General features: G+C 41.4%; 1 protein-coding gene across 1 annotated transcript; it reads left to right on the forward strand.

The window, feature by feature from the left end:
* Positions 1–237: 237 nt before the first annotated feature.
* LOC107826527 (protein KTI12 homolog) lies at positions 238–2,308 on the forward strand. The gene is made up of 2 exons (XM_016653516.2): positions 238–459; positions 1,153–2,308. The coding sequence occupies exon 2, from the start codon at positions 1,153–1,155 to the stop codon at positions 2,059–2,061; it is 909 nt and encodes a 302-aa protein (XP_016509002.2). The 5' UTR covers positions 238–459; the 3' UTR covers positions 2,062–2,308.
* The last annotated feature ends 18,410 nt before the right edge of the window (positions 2,309–20,718 follow it).

Here is a 20,718-nt window from a genome sequence, read left to right on the forward strand (position 1 = left end):
TTATCTATTTTATTTGAGACCAAAGTCTCTAATTATGAATTATAATTACTTCCAAATATATTCACTGATAAAAAATATTATTTTTAATAGTTACTTTGTTCATGAACTCAATTAAATTTAAAGAGATAATAGTTACTTTATTTATGAACTCAATCAAATTTACAAAGAGATATGTTTGACTTTGTGACACGGGGCTACCTAACTAGTTTATAAATAAATACAAAAAAGTGTAAGAACCTTGCTGAGCTCCCATCGACACTGAAACAGTGGAGTTCGGGTCGGGTTTTCCTAAATCTATACCCGTTAGAAGGGCGAAGGCCTTCCAAAGACATTGTTGGAACATCGGCAAGCAACACCATAAACCCTAGTTCTATCTCTCTCCCATTCTCTACTTTCTCTTCTTCAACTTAACCAACTTTTCTTCTCCACTGTCACAAGCTTTTGGACAACACCCATAAGGTAAATATTCTGATTTTCCTTTTCCTTTTTTTTTTTTAATGATTTATAGTGGTTCGATGGATCAGTTATTCGCGATTAAAGCTTAGTCCAATGATGTTAGAGTTCTAGAGAGCCTAATTTATTTGCTATTTGGAATGAATTGTGTCCGAGTAGTGCGGTATAGATATTGAGAATTCATACAGCGATTAAGGCAAACTTGATAATTATTGTAGAGGTTTGATGGGCGAGAAGACTTCCATCTTTATTGTTATGAGTTTTAGATTATCTGTAGCAGGATCGGAAACTCGGTCGATAATTCCACTCTTCTCCACTTAAATACCAAAGCTTTTGTCTGCAGCAGTGTTCGACCCTGTGAAGCTTACCCACACATTAGAAGTTGCGCTCTTATCACTAGACTATATAGCATTGTGTTCCTGACTATTAATTTTAGTACTAAGCTCATTAAATCATTTGCTGATCCATTCATACATGTCTTTCCTATGCTTATAATCTTTATGGCATACTTTCTGTATAAATATTCACATTCTCATTATTTTGAGTTGATGTCAATTATCCCAAGACAGGTTCTTTCCCGAAATTTTGTTATCATTTCTCTGCCTTAATGTTGCAATTTGCAAATAAAAGTTTCCAGTGTTGTTTTATGCTGAAGCTGCTTTGGTAAGTTAAATATCTTGCTCTTTTTTGTTGGCGTAGATGGCATTGGTTGTTATTTGTGGTCAACCATGTAGCGGGAAATCAACAGCTGCAGCTTGTTTAGCTGAAGCGCTTAAAGAAACAGAATCAAAGCCGTCAGTGAGAACTATTGATGAGACTTCGTTTCATCTTAGTCGCAACCAAAGTTATGTGAACATGACCGAGGAAAAGAACTTAAGAGGCGTATTAAGGTCTGACGTTGATAGATCTTTGTCTAAGGACAGTATAGTTATAGTGGATTCTCTGAATAGCATCAAGGGATATAGATATGAATTGTGGTGTTTGGCTAGAGCAGCGGGGATTAGATATTGTGTCCTCCATTGTGATGTTGATGAGGAATCTTGTAGAATATGGAACGGAGAACGTCATGAGAGAGGAGAACCATCTTATGATGATAATATATTTGAGGATCTTGTAAGAAGATTTGAAAGACCAGATAGCAAAAATAGATGGGATTCTCCATTATTTGAGTTATGGCCAGCTAAAGATGGAATTGATAAATTGTCTACAGCTATAGTTGATGCTGTTAGCTATCTAACAAAAAAAGTGGACTCTAAGACAAGGGATGTTAAGATTCTACAGCCAACCATTGCAACACAAAGTGCACGTGGTTCTGAGGCAAATTCTTTATATGAGATGGACAGGGCGACACAAGAAGTTACAAATGCTATTGTGGAAGCTCAGTCCCATGCTCTTGGGGGTCCTCTCAATGGTGTATCTCTTGGTCCAGGATTACCTACTGTAGATATCTCGAGATCTGTTAGCTTGCCAGAGCTGCGTAGGCTACGAAGAACTTTCATCAAGCTTGCTGGACAGACAAGCTTGAGCGGGCCACCCCCTCCTTCAGATGCTGATAGTGCAAAAAGGATGTTTGTTGATTACTTAAACAGAGAACTAGCAAGTGGTTGAAGAATTACGGTTCGTATGAATGCAGATGGGTGCCTTAACATTGACAGGAGATAGTAGTGAGAGACATACTGTATTCCTGCAAATGATGGTGTGAGGACTTCACTTCATGGAGCTTTACTGCTTTACCATAGTTGTATATGTTCGCCTTCTACCGAAAATAACTGTGAGGTTTGGTCATTCATTCAGAATTGCTGCATTTGTTTTCCAAGTTAGATTGTTTCATTTTGTTAAAATAGCCTTTCACCTCTACATTTTTGGTCTTGGGTGACCCTTTTTTCTTGGGTCTAAAATGCCATTCCTGTAGACTATTTGGTTGCTTATGGTTTGATTAAGGGTGTTTAACGGGTGGGCCGGGCCGGGACGGGTTGGGAAAAAAGGTGACCGGCCGGTTTCGAATCCGGGCCGGTTATGGGTTGTTCAATACCGGCTTAACGGGTCCGGATTCATTCGGGTAAAAAATGAACCGGAAGGGTTACAGGTCCAAGGGGCCGGGCCGGGCCGGTTAGTGTTTTTTTTTTGTTTTTTTTGTATTTTGTATAACTATCGTAATTTATATTAATATAAAGTAAAAATATAAAACAAAAAAAATAATCTTATAAAAAGAGTGTTTGAATAAAAGGATGCAAAGGCTTTAAAATCTTTATATTTGAAATTTTGAATATTTTATTAAGAATTTAAGATAATAGAATACAATGAAGATGTTAAAAAAATTGCACTTATAATTTGCAAGTGCTTTTTTTATTTCAAACTTACAAATTGAAGTTTATATTTAACAAGTAGTAAATTAACGAAAAAAGAGTAAATTCAAAGGTTTTGCATTGCCTTAGTAAGTTCTTCATAATCAATATGAACTTCTTGACCATCTTCTGGAGTGTTAAATTCAGATGGGTTACCATTTGTTAATATATCTCCAAGTTCCTCATCTTCTGGTCTATCAACATCTTCAAGCTCCTGATTTCTTCGTTCATATCTAATCCAATCTCTGAAACATACTAAAACTTTCAAAGCATTGCTTTCCAATGAGTGACGGGTGTCTCCAAGTTGTCTTGCTTGACTAAATGCACTCTCTGATGCAACAGTTGAAATTGGCACATTCAGCATGTCCCGAGCCATAGCGGAAAGAACAGGAAATTGCTTTTCATTCTCATGCCACCATCCCAACGGTGAAAATTTCTTTGTGCGAGGCTCTTTTTGCTTTTGCCAGTAGAATTGAAGTTCATTAATGTTCCTGCTACTGGTTTGAGTGGTAGGAAATGTAGACCAAATATTAAAACCATCAAGGCCTTCATCATCATCATCCATAGTAGTAGAAGCGGTACAATGCATAGTGGGATTAATATTGCCTACATTAAGAGCATCATCATCAACTATATTTGCATAATAATTATATAATTGTTGTAAATAATCATTTAGCTTGGTCATACAACAATATATATTTGGGGTTTCAGTTGATCCAATCTCCATATAAGTATATAAAGCATTGATTAATTGGTGACAATCAGACATCTTAATAGAAGGATTTAAAACAGCACCAATTAAGTAAATCAGAGGAATTGGAAAGAAATATTTTTTGAATTTTGCTTGCATTTTTTCAACAGCATCCTTATATTTTTCTTTCTTCTTAAATTCAGAGAGTAGAAAAGAAATTTCAGCTATATGTACTAAAGCCATAGTAACAGTAGGGTAATATGCTCCGGAAAACTCAACAGTAGCTGTATAAAATTTATGCAAAAAATTAACAACATCATTAATGGCCTCCCAAGTAATAGTTGTTAACATACGGTTTGGATTAGTACAATGTGCATTAGCAACTTCAGTTATTGACAATCTATATTTGTAGCAACATTTTAAAAATAAGTATGTATAATTCCATCTAGTAACAATTTCGTGTGGCATGAATCTGGGGTTAAGGTTATGCTCGGTACACTTATTCTTAAATTCTGTAATTCTAGATTGTCTATTATTTTCTTGAATAACACCAACTGCTCTTCTAACATGAGTAATCTCAGTTGAAAATAAATCAAGGTCACTTTTAACAATTAAATTATAAACATGACATGCACACCTAACATGAAAAATTTCGTCAAGTGGTGGTTGCAAATACAGTCTTAATATTGAAATTGCGGCATTATTGTTAGAAGCATTATCAAAAGACACACACAATACTTTTTTCTTAAGATTATAAAATTTAACAACTTCGCAAATTGTAGTACTTATAAACATAGCAGTATGACTCTGATCTTCATTATATTTAAAAGCGATAATACATTTTTGCATACAATAATTATCATCTATCCAATGACATGTAATTGTCAAATAATCATTACCATTAACAGCATGACCAATATTAGAAGTTTGAGAAACTCTGCAAGGAAGGTGGTCAAACAAATAACGTTTGTATGTTTGATATTGTCCATGAAGTATAACGATATCAGATCTACAAGTACTTTTAGGGATACCTTTAAATAAAGAATTATAAATCCTTTGAATATACATAATAAGATATGATGAAGAAGCAAAAGAAAAAGGTAGACAACCCAAAGCAATCATTTTTGCTAACTCCTTACGATCCTTCATTTTATCATATTTCATAAGTCCTCCAGTACTAGGGTTTAAAGTTCCTTGATTTTGATCTAACTCAGAGCCCCATTCTATAGGATGCTCAATTCTCATATGTCTACTAAGTGTCCCAGTCCCTCCTAATTGTCCCCCAATTTTATGTTTAAAATCATCTTTACAAAGTCTGCATCTAACTCTATCAATATTATCTATTTGGTCAAAAAAAATTCCAAACCTTACTTCGTTTTCTCCGATTAGTAGTTGGGGCCACAGGTAGTCTACTACTAGCACCACGACCACCACCCATGCTACCAACTCCAACACTACTAGGTGTAAGTGGTGTCTCATCTTCAATTTCTAATTCATTATCTTCTATACCGAAATCTTCCTTTAATTATTCATAATCTATATTATTATTAGATAATGTTTCAGAAACGTTTGTAGATTCATTTAAATTACTACCAGATATTGAAGTAATACCTCCTTTTCTATTTCCCCGATTACCCCGATTAGCAACCTTATTACAATTCTTTTTGCAACATTAAACATATTGTGAAAATTTAACTACTAGCAAAAATTAAATATGCAAATAAAATAGTAAACAAGAGAAAGAGTTAGAGGGAGTACACCGAATTCTGCACTTGATGATTTTGCAACTCCAATGTTACCACGAAAAAACATCAATTGTTCAAACTTCAAAGTTTGAATTTCAATTGTTCAAACTTCAAATAATAAATAATACGATAAATTAGATTCCAAAAAAAATGAGAGCCAAATAATTGATTGAACTTTAGGTGAAGAATGAGAGAATGATAATTGAGAATATGAGTTTGAGAAATGAGAGATGAGTGAAGAAATGAAGAAGAGGGGGAGGGGGTGTATTGGTGGTATTTATAATTTTTCAAAGGGCTAAATTAGTAATTACTAGAAGTGTTATTTTTTTAATAAAATTGCCCAAAAGGGCTATTTTTGCAATCCAACCGTTGGGCAACGACCAAATTGAAGCTGACCGTTGCCAACGGTCATTTCAATTTTTTTAAAAAAAAAATAGAATTATAGCCGTTGAACCGGTCCGGGCCGGTTAACCGGTTCAACAGTAATTTTCGTTGACCGAGTTTGACCGGTCCGGTTAACAGGATTTTATTTTATAAACGGAGCAACCCCCTAACCCCTCCAGACCCAGCCCACCCGGCCCCCTAACTACCGGTCCGGGTTTCAACCGGTCCGGGCCGGGCCAGAAACGAGTCAACCCGACCCGTTTGATAGGCATAGGTTTGATTACGGCTGATGGATGTTTGTACTGCGAATTCAGAACATATAGAACTTTCTAGTAAATAACATTTTCCCTTGATTTGTGGGAGAGCCGTATATGTTGAACGTTATGTAAAGCTAGATATCTTTTCTACAGAATGCAATGATTAAGCTGACTGAAAAGAATTGTATACGGTCGAAATAGATTTCGGCCTTAGCACGTCCGATCGAGTTCGAATGATGATTTATTGAAGTAAGATCCCGAAGGTGGAACGAACTAACCTCGAACCCGGGAGGCCGATCCGTGTCGAGTTCGATATCATTATCGATCTCGAATCAAAATCGAAACCATGATGCATAGTAGATCTATCGTTCTGATAATCCAGAGACCAACCAATATCGACCTCGAATCAATTCAAGGGCTCGAGCCAGGATCGGGCTCGAACCAAGGTCACGAGTTCGAGCCGAAATCAAGCTCAAACCAAAATCGAGGGTTCTAAGCAAGATCGAGCTCGCAGACAAAAGTCGTTGCAATCCCACTAGAGAGAATCTTGGCAGAAATTATGAAAAAGCTAACTTATCATGGGTCTCCCACTGAATGTTTATTTTATTATGCTTAGAGCCAAATCCCTCCACTATAAAAGGGCTTGGTTACCATTTCTGTAGAACACGTTTTTTCTCAGGTTTACATTGTAATAAAAGTGCTATATTCTTCTACAGTAAAGAATTGTTTCTTTCAGATTTCTTAGATTGATTCTATTTGTTGAATCCTAAGATTCATTGTTTCTGATAACCTTATCTATTTTGCATTCTCCGCAATCTATTTTTACATTTTTATTTATCCTTGCATTTTGTGTTAAGTTACGCCATATATCCTCGGAACTGCGTATAAATTCAACTCTATCCATTTTTCGGGTAAACAGTTTGGCGCCCACCGTGGGGCCGAGGATAACAGTGGTCATTTGATACAAATCTGAAAAAACACGCCATTGTGCTTTGCACTTATTTCCGAAAACATCTTGAATTTCGGATCAGCTACGAATAACCACCAATCCAATGGCTTCACCGATCGATTACGAAGCCGGCCTTCAAGATGAAACCAGCAACTTGGCACCCGGGGCCGGAAGGCCAATTAACGATAGCTTGGCACCCGAGGCTCCAATCGAAGTACCCGAAATTCGAGCGGGAATACCATTGGATGTCAATTCACAAATAGCTCTGGAGGCGAACCAGCGTTCCAAACTTGAAAGAAGCATTCAGGGCGGTACTCGATCCGTAGCCCGAGACACCCAAAACGCGGGGGAAATCGGGGCCAGCATACGTATGATCTTCGAGATACAAGACCAACAAATAGCGATAGCTCAGCTACAGAGCCAAACTCGCGCACAAAGCAGGCCGAATTCCAATCCACTTCGAGAAGTCACCCCCAGAATAGAGCCTGCCATAGTGAAATCTAATGAGCAAGAATCGGGGACTATTCCCGGAATTACGAAATTGCTTGAGGAACTCACAAAACGAGTCGAAGCCAACGACAAGAGGGTGGAAACGTACAATGCCAAGGTCGATCAAATCCCGGGGGCTCCACCAATGATAAAGGGGGCTCCACCAATGATCAAATTCCGGGGGCTCCACCAATGCCAAGGTCGAGTGAGGCACCGAAGCCAAACCCCAAAACCTTCCGTATGCCCGAAATTCCCAAATATAACGGTACGACCGATCCTAACGAACATGTCACCTCTTACACATGTGCTATAAAAGGCAACGATTTGGAGGACGATGAGATCAAATCCATGTTGTTGAAAAAGTTCGGGGAGACCCTCTCGAAGGGAGCGATGATCTGGTACCACAATTTACCGCCGAATTCCATCGATTCTTTTGCCATGTTAGCAGATTCGTTCGTAAAGGCACATGCTGGTGCCATAATGGTTGCAACAAGGAAATCAGACCTCTTCAAAGTAAAGCAAAGGCAGAATGAAATGCTGAGGGAATTCGTATCTTGATTTCAAATGGAACGCATGGAATTACCCCCGGTCACGGACGATTGGGCCGTACAAGCTTTCATCCAGGGGTTGAACGAGCTAAGTTCGACAGCATCACATCGGCTGAAACAATATTAGATCGAGTATCCAGCGATAACTTGGGCAGATGTACACAACCGATATCAATCGAAAATTAGGGTCGAGGATGATCAGTTGGGAGCTCCGTACGGACCCGTTCATCAGAACAGGACAGTTACTAAAAACCAAAAGGAGATCGACAAAGAACAAAGGTCGAACAGAGACCGATATCGACCGTACGTCGCAGATGGTTCAACTGCAGTTCGTAACAGTCGAAGGATTGATCGAGGACAAAATTCTCGGGGGCTTATGAGTAAGAACGACTTCGATAAATATGCCGATCCTATAGAAGCACCTCGATTATCGGAATATAACTTCAGCGTTGGTGCATCCGCTCTCGTGTCAGCCATCGGACGCATCAAAGACACTAAATGGCCTCGACCTATACAGACCGATCCTGCCCGAAGAAATCCCAATCAAACGTGCGAATATCATGGTACTCATGGCCACATAACGGAAGATTGCAAGTAACTAAGAGAGGAAATAGCTCGCTTGTTTAACAAAGGGCACCTTCGGGAATTTCTGAGTGATAGGGCGAAGAACCATTTTAAAAGCAGGGATTTCAGCAAGCAAAACGAGCAAGAAGAACCGCAGCACGTCATCCACATGATCATCGGCAGCATCGATACCCCTCAGGGACCAGTACTTAAACGCACTAAAACATCGATGGTGAGGGAAAAGCGATCTCGGACTCAAGATTACGCGCCCATGGCGACTTTGTCCTTTGATGATGAAGATGCAGAGGGGGTCATCCAACCTCATAACGACGCACTGGTAATATACGTACTCATGAATAAAACTAAAATTAAGCATGTGTTAATCGATCCAGGTAGCTCGGCCAACATCATCTTCGGGAGGTGAAATATCCCGAATGGCTAGCCAACGTAATTGTAGTCCCTAAAAAAGGGAACAAACTTAGAATGTGTGTGGACTATAAGGATTTGAACAAAGCATGCCCCAAAGATTCCTTTCCGCTGCCTAACACCGATCGCATGATCGATGCCACGGCCGGCCACGAGATCCTCACTTTTCTCGATGCCTATACCGGGTATAATCAAATCCAGATGAACCCGGAGGACCAGGAAAAGACTTCATTTGTCACCAAATATGGAACGTATTGTTATGATGTGATGCCTTTCGGGCTGAAACACGCAGGGGCTACTTACCAACGCCTAGTAAATAAAATGTTCGAAGACCAAATAGGAAAATCAATGGAAGTTTATATTGATGACATGTTAGTTAAGTCCCTGCGCGCAGAGGACCATTTGACCCATTTGCAGGAAACGTTCGAGATTTTAAGGAAATACAACATGAAGCTCAACCCCGAGAAATGTGCTTTCGGGGTCAGTTCGGGCAAGTTCCTCGGCTTCATGGTATCACATTGGGGAATAGAGATTAACCCCGATAAAATCAAGGCCATCGAAGACATCGTCGTTGTGGACAGCGTGAAGGCCATACAAAGGCTAACAAGTCGGATTGCAGCCTTAAGCCGGTTCATCTCAAGATCATATGACCGAAGTCACAAATTTTTCTCTCTACTCAAAAAGAAGAACGATTTTTCTTGGACCCCGGAGTGCCAACAAGCATTAGAGGAACTAAAGCGATATCTATCAAGCCCACCACTACTTCGCACTCCAAAAACAGCCGAAAAACTTTGTTTGTACTTGGTAGTATCGAAAGTCGCCGTAAGCGGTGTCCTAGTTCGAGAAGAGCAAGGTACGCAATTCCCCGTTTATTATACGAGTCGAACCTTAGGAGAAGCGAAAACTAGATATCCGCTCCTGGAAAAATCGGCACTTGCACTGATAAGTGCCTCAAGAAAGTTAAGGTCGTACTTTCAATGTTATCCCATATGTGTATTGTCCACTTACCCGCTTCGTAATATTTTGCACAAACCCGAGTTATCAGGCCGATTGGCCAAATGGGCCGTCGAACTCAGTGGGTACGATATCGAATATCAACCCCGCACGGCCATCAAGTCTCAAATTTTAGTAGACTTCGTGGCCGATTTCACACCAGCCCTCGTACCCGAAGTCGAAAAAGAACTGTTGAAATCAGGTACATCATCGGGGGTATGGATCCTTTTTACGGACGGGGCTTCGAATGTAAAAGGGTCCGGGCTGGGCATAGTTTTGAAACCACCCACGGGTAGCACTATTAGGCAATCTATTAAAACTATCAGGTTGACTAATAACGAGGCCGAGTATGAAGCCATGATTGCAGGTCTCGAGCTAGCTAGAAACTTGGGAACAGAAGTCATTGAAGCCAATTGCGACTCATTGCTGGTGGTGCGTCAAGTAAACAAAACCTTCGAAGTTCGAGAAGGTAGAATGCAACGGTATTTAGATAAACTGCTTGTCACTTTGCACCATTTCAAACAATGGACTTTACGACATGTACCACGGGAACAGAATAATGAGGTCGATGCGCTTGCGAATTTGGGGTTGTCGGTCAAGGTAGATGATTCGGGGAATGTTGTTCAACTTTCGAGATCGGTAATCGAAGAAGGTCACGCCGAAATAAATTTTGCAAGCTTAACCTGGGATTGGAGAAACAAGTATATTGAATACTTGAAGAGCGGAAAACTCCCATCGGACCCTAAGGATTCCAGAACCCTACGGACTAAAGCTGCTCGATTCACTTTGGCTTCGGACGGAATGCTGTACCGAAGAATGTTCGATGGACCGTTGGCAGTATGCTTGGGTCCGGGAGATACCGATTATATCCTACGGGAAGTGCACGAGGGTACTTGCGGGAATCACTCTGGAGCCGATACGTTAGTTCAAAAAATAATCAGAGTAGGGTATTATTGGATTGATATGGGCAAAGATGCGAAGACATTTGTTCGTAAATGTGACAAATGTCAAAGGTTCGCACCGATGGTCCACCAACCCGGAGAACAACTCCACACGGTCCTATCCCCATGGCCATTCATAAAATGGGGAATGGATATCGTCGGCCCTCTGCCATCGACCCCAGGTAAAGCCAAATTCATTTTATTTATGACTGACTATTTTTCTAAATGGGTTGAACCGCAGGCATTCAAGAAAATAAGAGAGAAAGAAGTTATAGACTTTATTTGGGATCATATCATATGCCGATTCAGGATTCCTGCCGAAATAGTATGTGACAATGGAAAACAATTCGTTGACAGCAAAGCAACAAGATTCCTCGAAGACCACAAGATAAGAAGGATATTATCGACGCCATACCACCCCAGTAGGAATGGGCAGGCCGAATCAACAAACAAAACTGTCATTCAAAGCTCAAAGAAGAGGTTGAACGACGCTAAAGGGAGATGGAGAGAAATCCTGCCCGAAGTCCTTTGGGCATATCGGACAACGTCAAAATCCAGTACGGGGGCGACCCCATTCTCCTTAGTATATGGGTCCGAAGCATTGATACCAGCCGAAGTTGGTGAACCCAGTGCCAGATTTTGATTCGCAATGGAAGAATCAAATAACGAGGTTATGAATACAAGCCTTGAACTATCGGACGAAAGACGAGAAACTGCTCTCGTTCAATTGGCCGCCCAAAAGCAGCGAATCGAAAGATATTATAATCGAAGAACCAAGCTCCGCCATTTCAAGCCTGGGGACTTAGTGTTGAGAAAGATTACCATCAATACCCGAAATTCGAACGAAGGGAAACTAGGACCGAATTGGGAATGACCATATCAGGTGCTCGAGAACATCAGAAAGGGATCGTACAGGCTCGACATTATAAACGGCAAACAGCTATCAAGCAACTGGAGTGTATCACATCTAAAACGGTACTACTGCTAAGGTACAACCTTTCCATATTCGTTTATATCTCAAAACCAACCCCTGCAGAAGTCCGAACAAGGGCTAAGACGAATCTCTCGCTTGAAAGCACGCGTTGCACTCTTTTTCCCTTAGACCGGTTTTATCCCAAATGGGTTTTTCGGCAAGGTTTTTAATGAGGCAACCATTGATCGTGCAGCATTTACAACAATATCCGAGGTTCGCAAGAAAGTTATTTCACAACAACAGGATTCCAATAGGAAAAATTGTAAGAGCCAAATGGTCGAAGCGAACCATGCTCATATAGATTGGCCCGAACCCAGGCGTGTAATAACGTGCGAAGAAAGTTCTCTTCTTTATCGGCATCTTATATCCCAGGAAAATTCCTCTATTTTGAGATTTATTATGCAATCAGAATTAAGATAAACTCGACGATTAAGCCTACGGGCTATTTTTATTTTCGAGTTCGAGCAAACACTCACTCGACCATTACGCCTACGGGCTACACTACTTCGAGTTCAAATCATTCACCCGACTAAGCCTACGGGCTATTTTTATTTCGAGTTTGAGCAAACACTCACTCGACCATTACGCCTACGGGCTACACTACTTCGAGTTTGAATCATTTACTCGACTAAGCCTACGGGCTACATTATTTCGAGTTCGAGCTAACACTCACTCGACCATTACGCCTATGGGCTACATTACTTCGAGTTCGAATCATTCACTCGACTAAGCCTACATGCTATTTTTATTTCGAGTTCAAGCAAACACTCACTCGACCATTACGCCTACGGGCTACACTACTTCGAGTTCAAATCATTCACTCGACTAAGCGTACGCGCTATTTTTATTTCGAGTTTGAGCAAACACTCACTCGACCATTACGCCTACGGGCTACATTACTTCGAGTTTGAGCTAACACTCACTCGACCATTACGCCTACGGGCTACATTACTTCGAGTTCGAATCATTCACTTGACTAAGCCTACGAGCTATTTTTATTTCGAGTTCGAGCAAACACTCACTCAACCATTACGCCTACGGGCTACATTACTTCGAGTACAAAACATTCACTCGACTACTAAGCCTACGGGCCACTTTTATTTCGAGATCGAGCAAGCACTCACTCGACCATTATGCCTATGGGCTACATCACTTTGAATTCGAATCATTCACTCGACTACTAAGCCTACGAGCTATTTTTATTTCGAGTTCGAGCAAGCACTCACTCGACCATTACGCCTACGGGCTATATTTCTTCGAGTTCGAATCATTCACTCGACTAAGCCTACGAGCTACTTTTATTTCGAGTTCGAGCTAACACTCACTATTTTTATTTCGAGTTCGAGCAAACACTCACTCGACCATTACGCCTACGGGCTATATTTCTTCAAGATCGAATCATTGACAACTAATAAGCCTAAAGGGCTACATTGCCCCAAGTTTGAGTAAGCGCTCGCTCGGTTACAGAGGCTACGAAGTCCAAATTTGATTAAGTTGTTTAAATCATTGTGAAAATATTCATAAGAGGTGAATAAAGTCCTCGCAAGACGGGAAACAAAAACAGAAGCAAGTCGGCAAAAAGGGAGATATGTATATATATACAAATTTATCTGCATGGGTGATTACAACGTAAAAACTAAGAACTAAACTTCTCGACCAGGAGCGGTCTGTTCTTTATCAGGCTCCCCCCCGTTTTCGGCGCTCTTTCTCCCATCGTCATCGTCATCGCCATCAGAAACCAGAGCTTCAGCATCGGCTTCGAGTTCTTTGGACCTTTTTATCTCTTCAGCAAGATCGAAGCCACGAGCATGAATCTCCTCGAGAGTTTCCCTTCTGGATCGGCACTTAGCAAGTTCGGCGACCCAATGCGCTCGAATATTGGCGGACTCGGCTGCCTCTCTTGCCTGGACTTGGGCAGCTTCAGCATCGGCCCGATAGACGGCCACGAGCGCATCCGCATCGGCCTTTGCCTTTTCGGCATCGAATTCGGCCTTGGCAAGTACAGAGGCCAACCGAGCCTCAAGCTCCTCAATTCTTCTTGCTTGAACCAGGCCTTTTTCCTTCATTTTCTGAAGTTGGGTTTCGGACGATGATAACTGGGCTCGAGCAGTCTCTTTTTCTGCAGCAAAGCGGTCCATACCTTCTTTCCACCGCAAGGACTCCGTTCTTATCACGTCGACCTCCTCACGAAGCTTCCCGATCATCTCGATTTTTTGCTGCAGCTGTGAGACCGAAATGTTAGCTATCGTTCCGGTATCAAGCCCATATGCTTTCAAAAGCATCATTACCTGCTCAGACAAATCGGTCTGATCTCGATAAGCCTTGGACAACTCAGCTCGGAGGTCTTTTATTTCCTCCTCTCTGCCCTAAAGAAAGTCTAAGGGAGTTCCTCTCGTCATTAGCCCGTTGTAGGTCGGCCGCGTATCGATGCAGCTCATTATGGGACTGAGAACATTGTTCTCGATGAACTGCCGCTGCCTATAGAAACAAGAAGCGAAGTTAACGAAAAACGAACATAAAGATAGTACCGACAAAATAATTTTAAAAGCTCACCTGATTCAAAGCCTGCCGCAATTCGTGAAAAAGATCTGATTCATCACCGGCACCGGCAACGTCCTCAATGCCGGTAAACAGGTCACGAAAGGGATCTTCTTCATCGTGAGGCCTGTCTAGATCGAGGGCTCCCAGAGCTTGAGCTTCCCGAATCACCCCTGCGAAAAAAGCGGGAAAGGTAGGCGAATCTTCGATCGCTGCTGCCCTAAATGACTCGCTTGGAGCGTTCCCCTCGGTTCGAAGGGGTTCGAGGGGCTCTTCGATCTTATCCCCTGCCGATTGACTCCGATGAGATGCGTCTTCGATATCCGATAGTTCGGGGACTCTACCCGAATCTTTCTCCGGTATATCTTATATCTTTAGTTCGAGGCGGAGCCTCATAGAGCATCATCGATCCAGCCGACGATGAGGCATCGGTGGTTCTATTCTTTTGGACCGCCAGCGCGGACTCATCGTTCTCTTCTTCTTCTTCCCCATCTTCATCCCTTAGACGCATAAGGGATTCCACGGTCAAAGGAATGACATTCTTGTTCGGCTTACGAGCCGTCCTCTTCTTCGGTTTTGGATATTCGGGAACCCAGGCTCTCTTCCTTTTATTTTCCTTCACCGGCTTTGGGACATAGGCCGAAATTTCCTCCTCATTGGACAAGGGCCTCAAGACCGTGTCTTTACCCAAACCTGCATATGGGAAACCTTATAAAAAATATTTTGAAAACCGCCTCGTTCGGATCATCAGATTTTGAGAAATGAGCTTACCGTGATTTTTGGCCTCCCACCTACCCTTTGACAAATCACGCTATGAGCGCTCGGCGTATGTGGAGGTCGAAACAAGGGCTCGTACCCAGTTCTTGAGATCGAAAACTGCTCCGGGTATCAAGGGAACCGCTACATCACAAAAAAAATAAAAATGAAAGAATCAGGTTCGAGGAGTGTCGATAAGAGAATAATGAAAGAACAAAATAGAAGCAACAGCAAGATCACACTTACGTTTCATATTCCACTCATCGGGAAAGGGCATCTTTTCAGTCAGAATCAGGTCCGAAGTCCTTACTCGAACGAACCTGCCCATCCAACCCCGGTCCCTGTCATCGTCAATACTCGAGAACAGAGCCTTGGTAGCCCGACGCTGGAGTTTTATTAACCCTCCTGGAAAAAGTCGAGGACGGTACAATCGGATAAGATGATCGAGGGTGAACGGCATCCCCTCGATTTTGCTCACAAAATATCGGATCAGGATAACGATCCGCCACAAAGAAGGATGGACCTGGCCTAGGGTTACCTGATATTGTCGACAGAAGTCAATAATGACGGAACCGAGGGGACCCAAAGTAAAAGGGTAAGTAAACACATTCAAAAACCCTTTCACATAAGAAGTGATATCTTCGTCAGGGGTAGGAATTATTATTTCTTTTTCACCCCAATTGCAATCCTTCTTTAGCTGATCGAGGTGCTTCTCGGTTATCGAACACATGTACCTCGATACCGGCTCACACCGCTCAGGGACCGATGAACCTTTATCAACCTTAAAATCTGAAGAAAGGACACACGCCCCGGGAACACACTCCTCAAGCCGTGGTTCTGCCGGTGTCTCGTCGGCGGCACACTGTGAAGATGAAGCCTTCTCTTTCTGAGGAATGGTTTGCGATGTTTTCGCCATTTTCGAATTCAAAGGTGAGGAATAGAAGAAAGTGATAAATATTTGGCAGAATTGAAGAAGGGTTTTTTGCGGAAAGAAATCACAGATTTACTGGTAAGTTGGAGAACACGAAGAAGAACTTGGGAAATTTAGAAGATAGATGTAAAAGTGGTAAAAGATAAAAGAATGGGTTATTTATAGGTTCAAGCGATGGCGGTTCAGTATCAGCAGTGGCCGACCACCGCCTGACATGCATTAAATGCCTTGAAAGACTAAACCGACGGGACAGCTACCAGATGCATCATGGTCGAACCTGATCGAAACGACAGGATATAATCCGATCGAGTTGTTAAAAAAAAAATAAAAAAAAATATATCGTTTCTCGCCACATTCTTTCCGAGAAACGAGGGGACTATCTGTATACGGTCGAAATAGATTTTTTCTCAAGTGTACAAATATACTCAAACCGCTTAGCAATCTCAACCACATGGTCAAACTTATTATCCATCTCGGCCTCTCAAGCCAAACTATAACGTAGACCATCATTGAGGCCATCAATGAGCCTCTTGATCCTCTCTCTCTCTCAGTGGGAACCAATACTACATGACGTGCCAAATCCGTGAATATCATCTCGTATTGGGTCACAGTCATATCTCCCTGGCATAGTTGCTCAAACTCCCTACGCAACACCTCTCTGCGAGTGGAAAAAACTTCTCTAAGAAGAGAACTGAGAACTCATGCCATGTAAGTAGTGCTGCGTCAGCTAGCCTGCCTGACTCATAAGGCTTCCACCATCTGTAAACTGCTCTATTAACTGACAAGTAGTAAATGCAACTCCACTGGTATCCACAATACCCGCTGTGCGAAGAATTCGATGGACCGATCCAGAAAAACTTGAGTCTCATCGAACATAGGTGGACCAACCTCAGCCCGAGCAGCAATAACTGGTTGAACTGGTAACACCCCTAGTGTCTGATAACCCTGATCTAGCTGCTCCGGTGTACGGGCGGCGGGAGTTTTGGCTCCTCCCCTAGCGTGCGAGGTAGCTGGTGCAACTGGTATCATACCAGCCTGGGCCAAGCTCGTGTACACACTCAAGATCCAAGCCAAAGTTTCCTAAAGATCAGGTATAACAATAGGCACCGCTGGTGTCTGAGCTGGTCCTACCGACTCAATAGTATTCGGAACCTGCTCCTCCACTAGAGTAATTGGTGGCTCCATAGATATTCCTCTAGCCGTAGCGCGAGACCCACCTCGGCCTCTCGCGACCCTGACTGGTGGATGTTGATCCTGATCAGCTAAACATGTCCTCACTGTCTATGAGAGAATAGTAGAGTAAAAGTTCAGACTTTGTAATTAACAAATCCTCACGACAAGAATGCAAAAAAGTAAAGTTTCCTAATAGTTCGATAGCCTCTCGAAGATAAGTACAAATGTCTCTGTACTGATCCACAAGACTCTACTAAACTTGATCATGACTCATGAGACCTAGGCAACCTAGTGCTCAAATACCAACTTGTCACGACCCAAACTTCTACCGGAGCCATAAAGGCGCATAACATTATTTGCTAGGCAAGCCAACAGTTTCACAGTAACACTGAACTCAATAAACAAAAAATTATAAATCTCAATAATAGAATTGTCATGAAACATCTGAGAAAACAAGGGTAACACAACTATAACCATCCCAAAGATTTGGTGTCAACGAGTACATGGGCACTATTTAATATCACTATACAAGTCCAAATCCTCAATACAATTATCTGAACAATAGAATAGTAATAACAGAAAATAAATAAAAGAGAACTCCAAGGTTTGCGAATGACATAACAGCTACCTCGTAGTCTCCTCAAGCTGATACTAGTGTAAACTCTAGCAATCACCAAGCCCGAAAGTACCTAGATCTGCACACGAAGTGCAAAGTGTAGTATGAGTATAACTGATTCCATGTACTCAATAAGTAACAAACCTAACCTTGGGCTGAAACTAGTGATGAGCTTGGAAGAAAGGACAGTGTCCAACATCAATATTAAATAGGAACTCACAGTATAGTGAAAATAGTGAGAGTAAATAATTTAAAGATATTATGTTCAACTCGTTCACAATTACGGAAAATTTAGGTATGCTTCCCTAATATAACAGTCGAAGGACAACGCATATAAGATATTTCATTTACAACCTAGCATGAGGAAGAATTCATCTCTAAGCCTACATGTAAAATATGCATATCAAGTCAATGTCACCACAATGAGAACATCAAGTATAACCATACTCAACATGATAATGGTGCCTGTCACAATGACCCTCACCATCACACACAACCACACTCAGCACTGTACGGGTTCCTAGCATAAATGCTCCTCACCAAAGCACATATATATCACTGTGCCTGCGCTCATTGTAATATCAGGCTCTAGAGGGGCGGATCCTGGTTCAAGCACTAATCAATATCACATATCCCAATCATGGGGCCTGGTGCACGCGACACCTCTAATCAGCACTACTTAGCCCAATATGGGTCTCGCGTATGCGTCACCTCAAAATCAATACCAAATCGGCTCTACGGCCCAAGCTCAAACATCAATCGCTCAAGTCTCAATTAACCACATCTCATAACACTCAATTCATCATTGTTACACATATGAGGCATCAATAACATGTGAAAAATCAAAATAGCACTGAGACAGAGATATTTTACGCGGATATAGCATCATGATTGAGAGTATTTTTACAATTAAGGCATTCATCACAAAAATAACAAGAATAACACTATCATGTCACAAACAAATAAGCACATAAACCTACATGATTTCAAACAAAATCATAGCTCAAATAATCACACAAGTAGAGGAAAAATGGATATAACGAGGTATGATAGTAAAACAAGTCTCATAGTAGTCATCCACCCGGATCATGAATACTCTGGTGCACGCACACACGCCATCACCTAGCACGTGTGTCACCCAAACAATATCCCCAATATATAAATCTTAGGGATAATTACCCTCAAATTCAAGTTTATATGTTACTTACCTCAAAATGCAAAAATCAATACTCCAAAAAGCCCTTCCTGTGCAAGTTGACCTCTGAATGACTCGAATCTAGTCACAAACAACTTAATATCATCAAATAATATCGTAGGAAACAACCCCAAGCAAAAAAGCTTCAATCTATATCAAAATAAAAAAGTCAACCCACAAAGTCAACCTGGGCCCGCACCCCTAACCCAACAAAGCTCACAAATTCCGAACGCCCATTCGAATACGAGTCCAGCCATACTAATTTCATCTAATTCCGACTTCGAATAAGGGTTCAAATCCTCAAATTATATTTTAGAAAAGTTTTTACTAAAATCCCAAATTTCTACACCTAGATTCGTCACTTAAATATTAAAAAACAAGGACGAAATCATGGATAATGAACAAATCCGAGTCAAATACACTTACCCCAATCCAAATCGTGAAATTCCCCTCCAAGATCGCCCAAATCTGAGCTTTCTATCTCAAAATGTGATAAAATAACCAAAACTCTCGAAATAGAGTACTTACATATTCAGCCCAGACATATGCATCGCGATCGTGGGACATCCATCGCGATCGCGGAGAACAAAAACTCACCAGCCAAAAATGCCCTACGCGAACACGAAGCCATTCTCGCGAACGCGACCCCTCTCCAGACCAGCCTTATGCGAGTGCGGCCACCCTTGCGCGATTGCGTAGACTCCCCGTCCAATCAAACCAACCAATCCCAAAACATAACACGGACTTACTCGATACCTTAAATCACACCAAACAACATCAAAATCATGAATCACACCTCAATTCAAGCCTAAGGAACTAAACCATATTTCCGAATTCAAAACTTACGTCGAACAAGTCTAAACAACTCAGAATGACCTCAAATTTTTCATAAAAGTCCCAAATGACATAACAGACCTATTCCAACTCTTGGAACAAAAATCCTCCGGACCAACATGCTTGGTTAAAAACATCTGAATATGATATCATCAAAGTCAACTCAGGGTCAAACTTATCAACCTTCCAAATCTTCAACTTTCCAACTTTTGCCAATTCAAGACAAATCGACCTAGGAACTTCCAAATCCAAATCCTGACATAAGCCTAAGTCAAAAATCACCATAAGAAGCTATTGGAATCATCAAAACACCATTTAGGAGTTGTCTACACAAAAGTTAAACTCCGATCAACTCTTACAACTAAAACTTCCAACCTTGCGATTAAGTGTCCCAATTCACTCCAAAACCTCTACGAAACCAAACCAACTACCCCGGTAAGTCACAGAACCAAAAATACACATATGCAAGTCATCAAATAGGGGAAACATGGATAAAATACTCAAAATGATTGATCGGGTCGTTATAAATACCCATAGAGCCATAATGCTCATACTCATTAAACACATATGTGTAAATAACAAGAACGCAAAGTGCATAACCATAACTATGGGGAGATTAGTAGCATAATGCACTACGGAAAAGTCTAAGAACGACTAAGGTGCACTAAACAAATTAACATCACAAGAGCATTCTCGCTCATATACTTTCACAACGCCTAAATAGGACCACAACATGCATGTGAATAATCAAGTAATCTCACATTCCATCATGGCACAAGAACATAACACATGATACAGAACAAGGCATGACTAATATACATTCTGCGTGATGACACACCCATAGAAAATGCTATGTCGAATAAGCGAATCTAATCTAGTGTCGAATACATATTCTCATTAGGCCTACCAATGTGCCT

Source organism: Nicotiana tabacum, chromosome 17, assembly GCF_000715075.1.
Source record: "Nicotiana tabacum cultivar K326 chromosome 17, ASM71507v2, whole genome shotgun sequence".
Lineage (NCBI taxonomy): Eukaryota > Viridiplantae > Streptophyta > Magnoliopsida > Solanales > Solanaceae > Nicotiana > Nicotiana tabacum.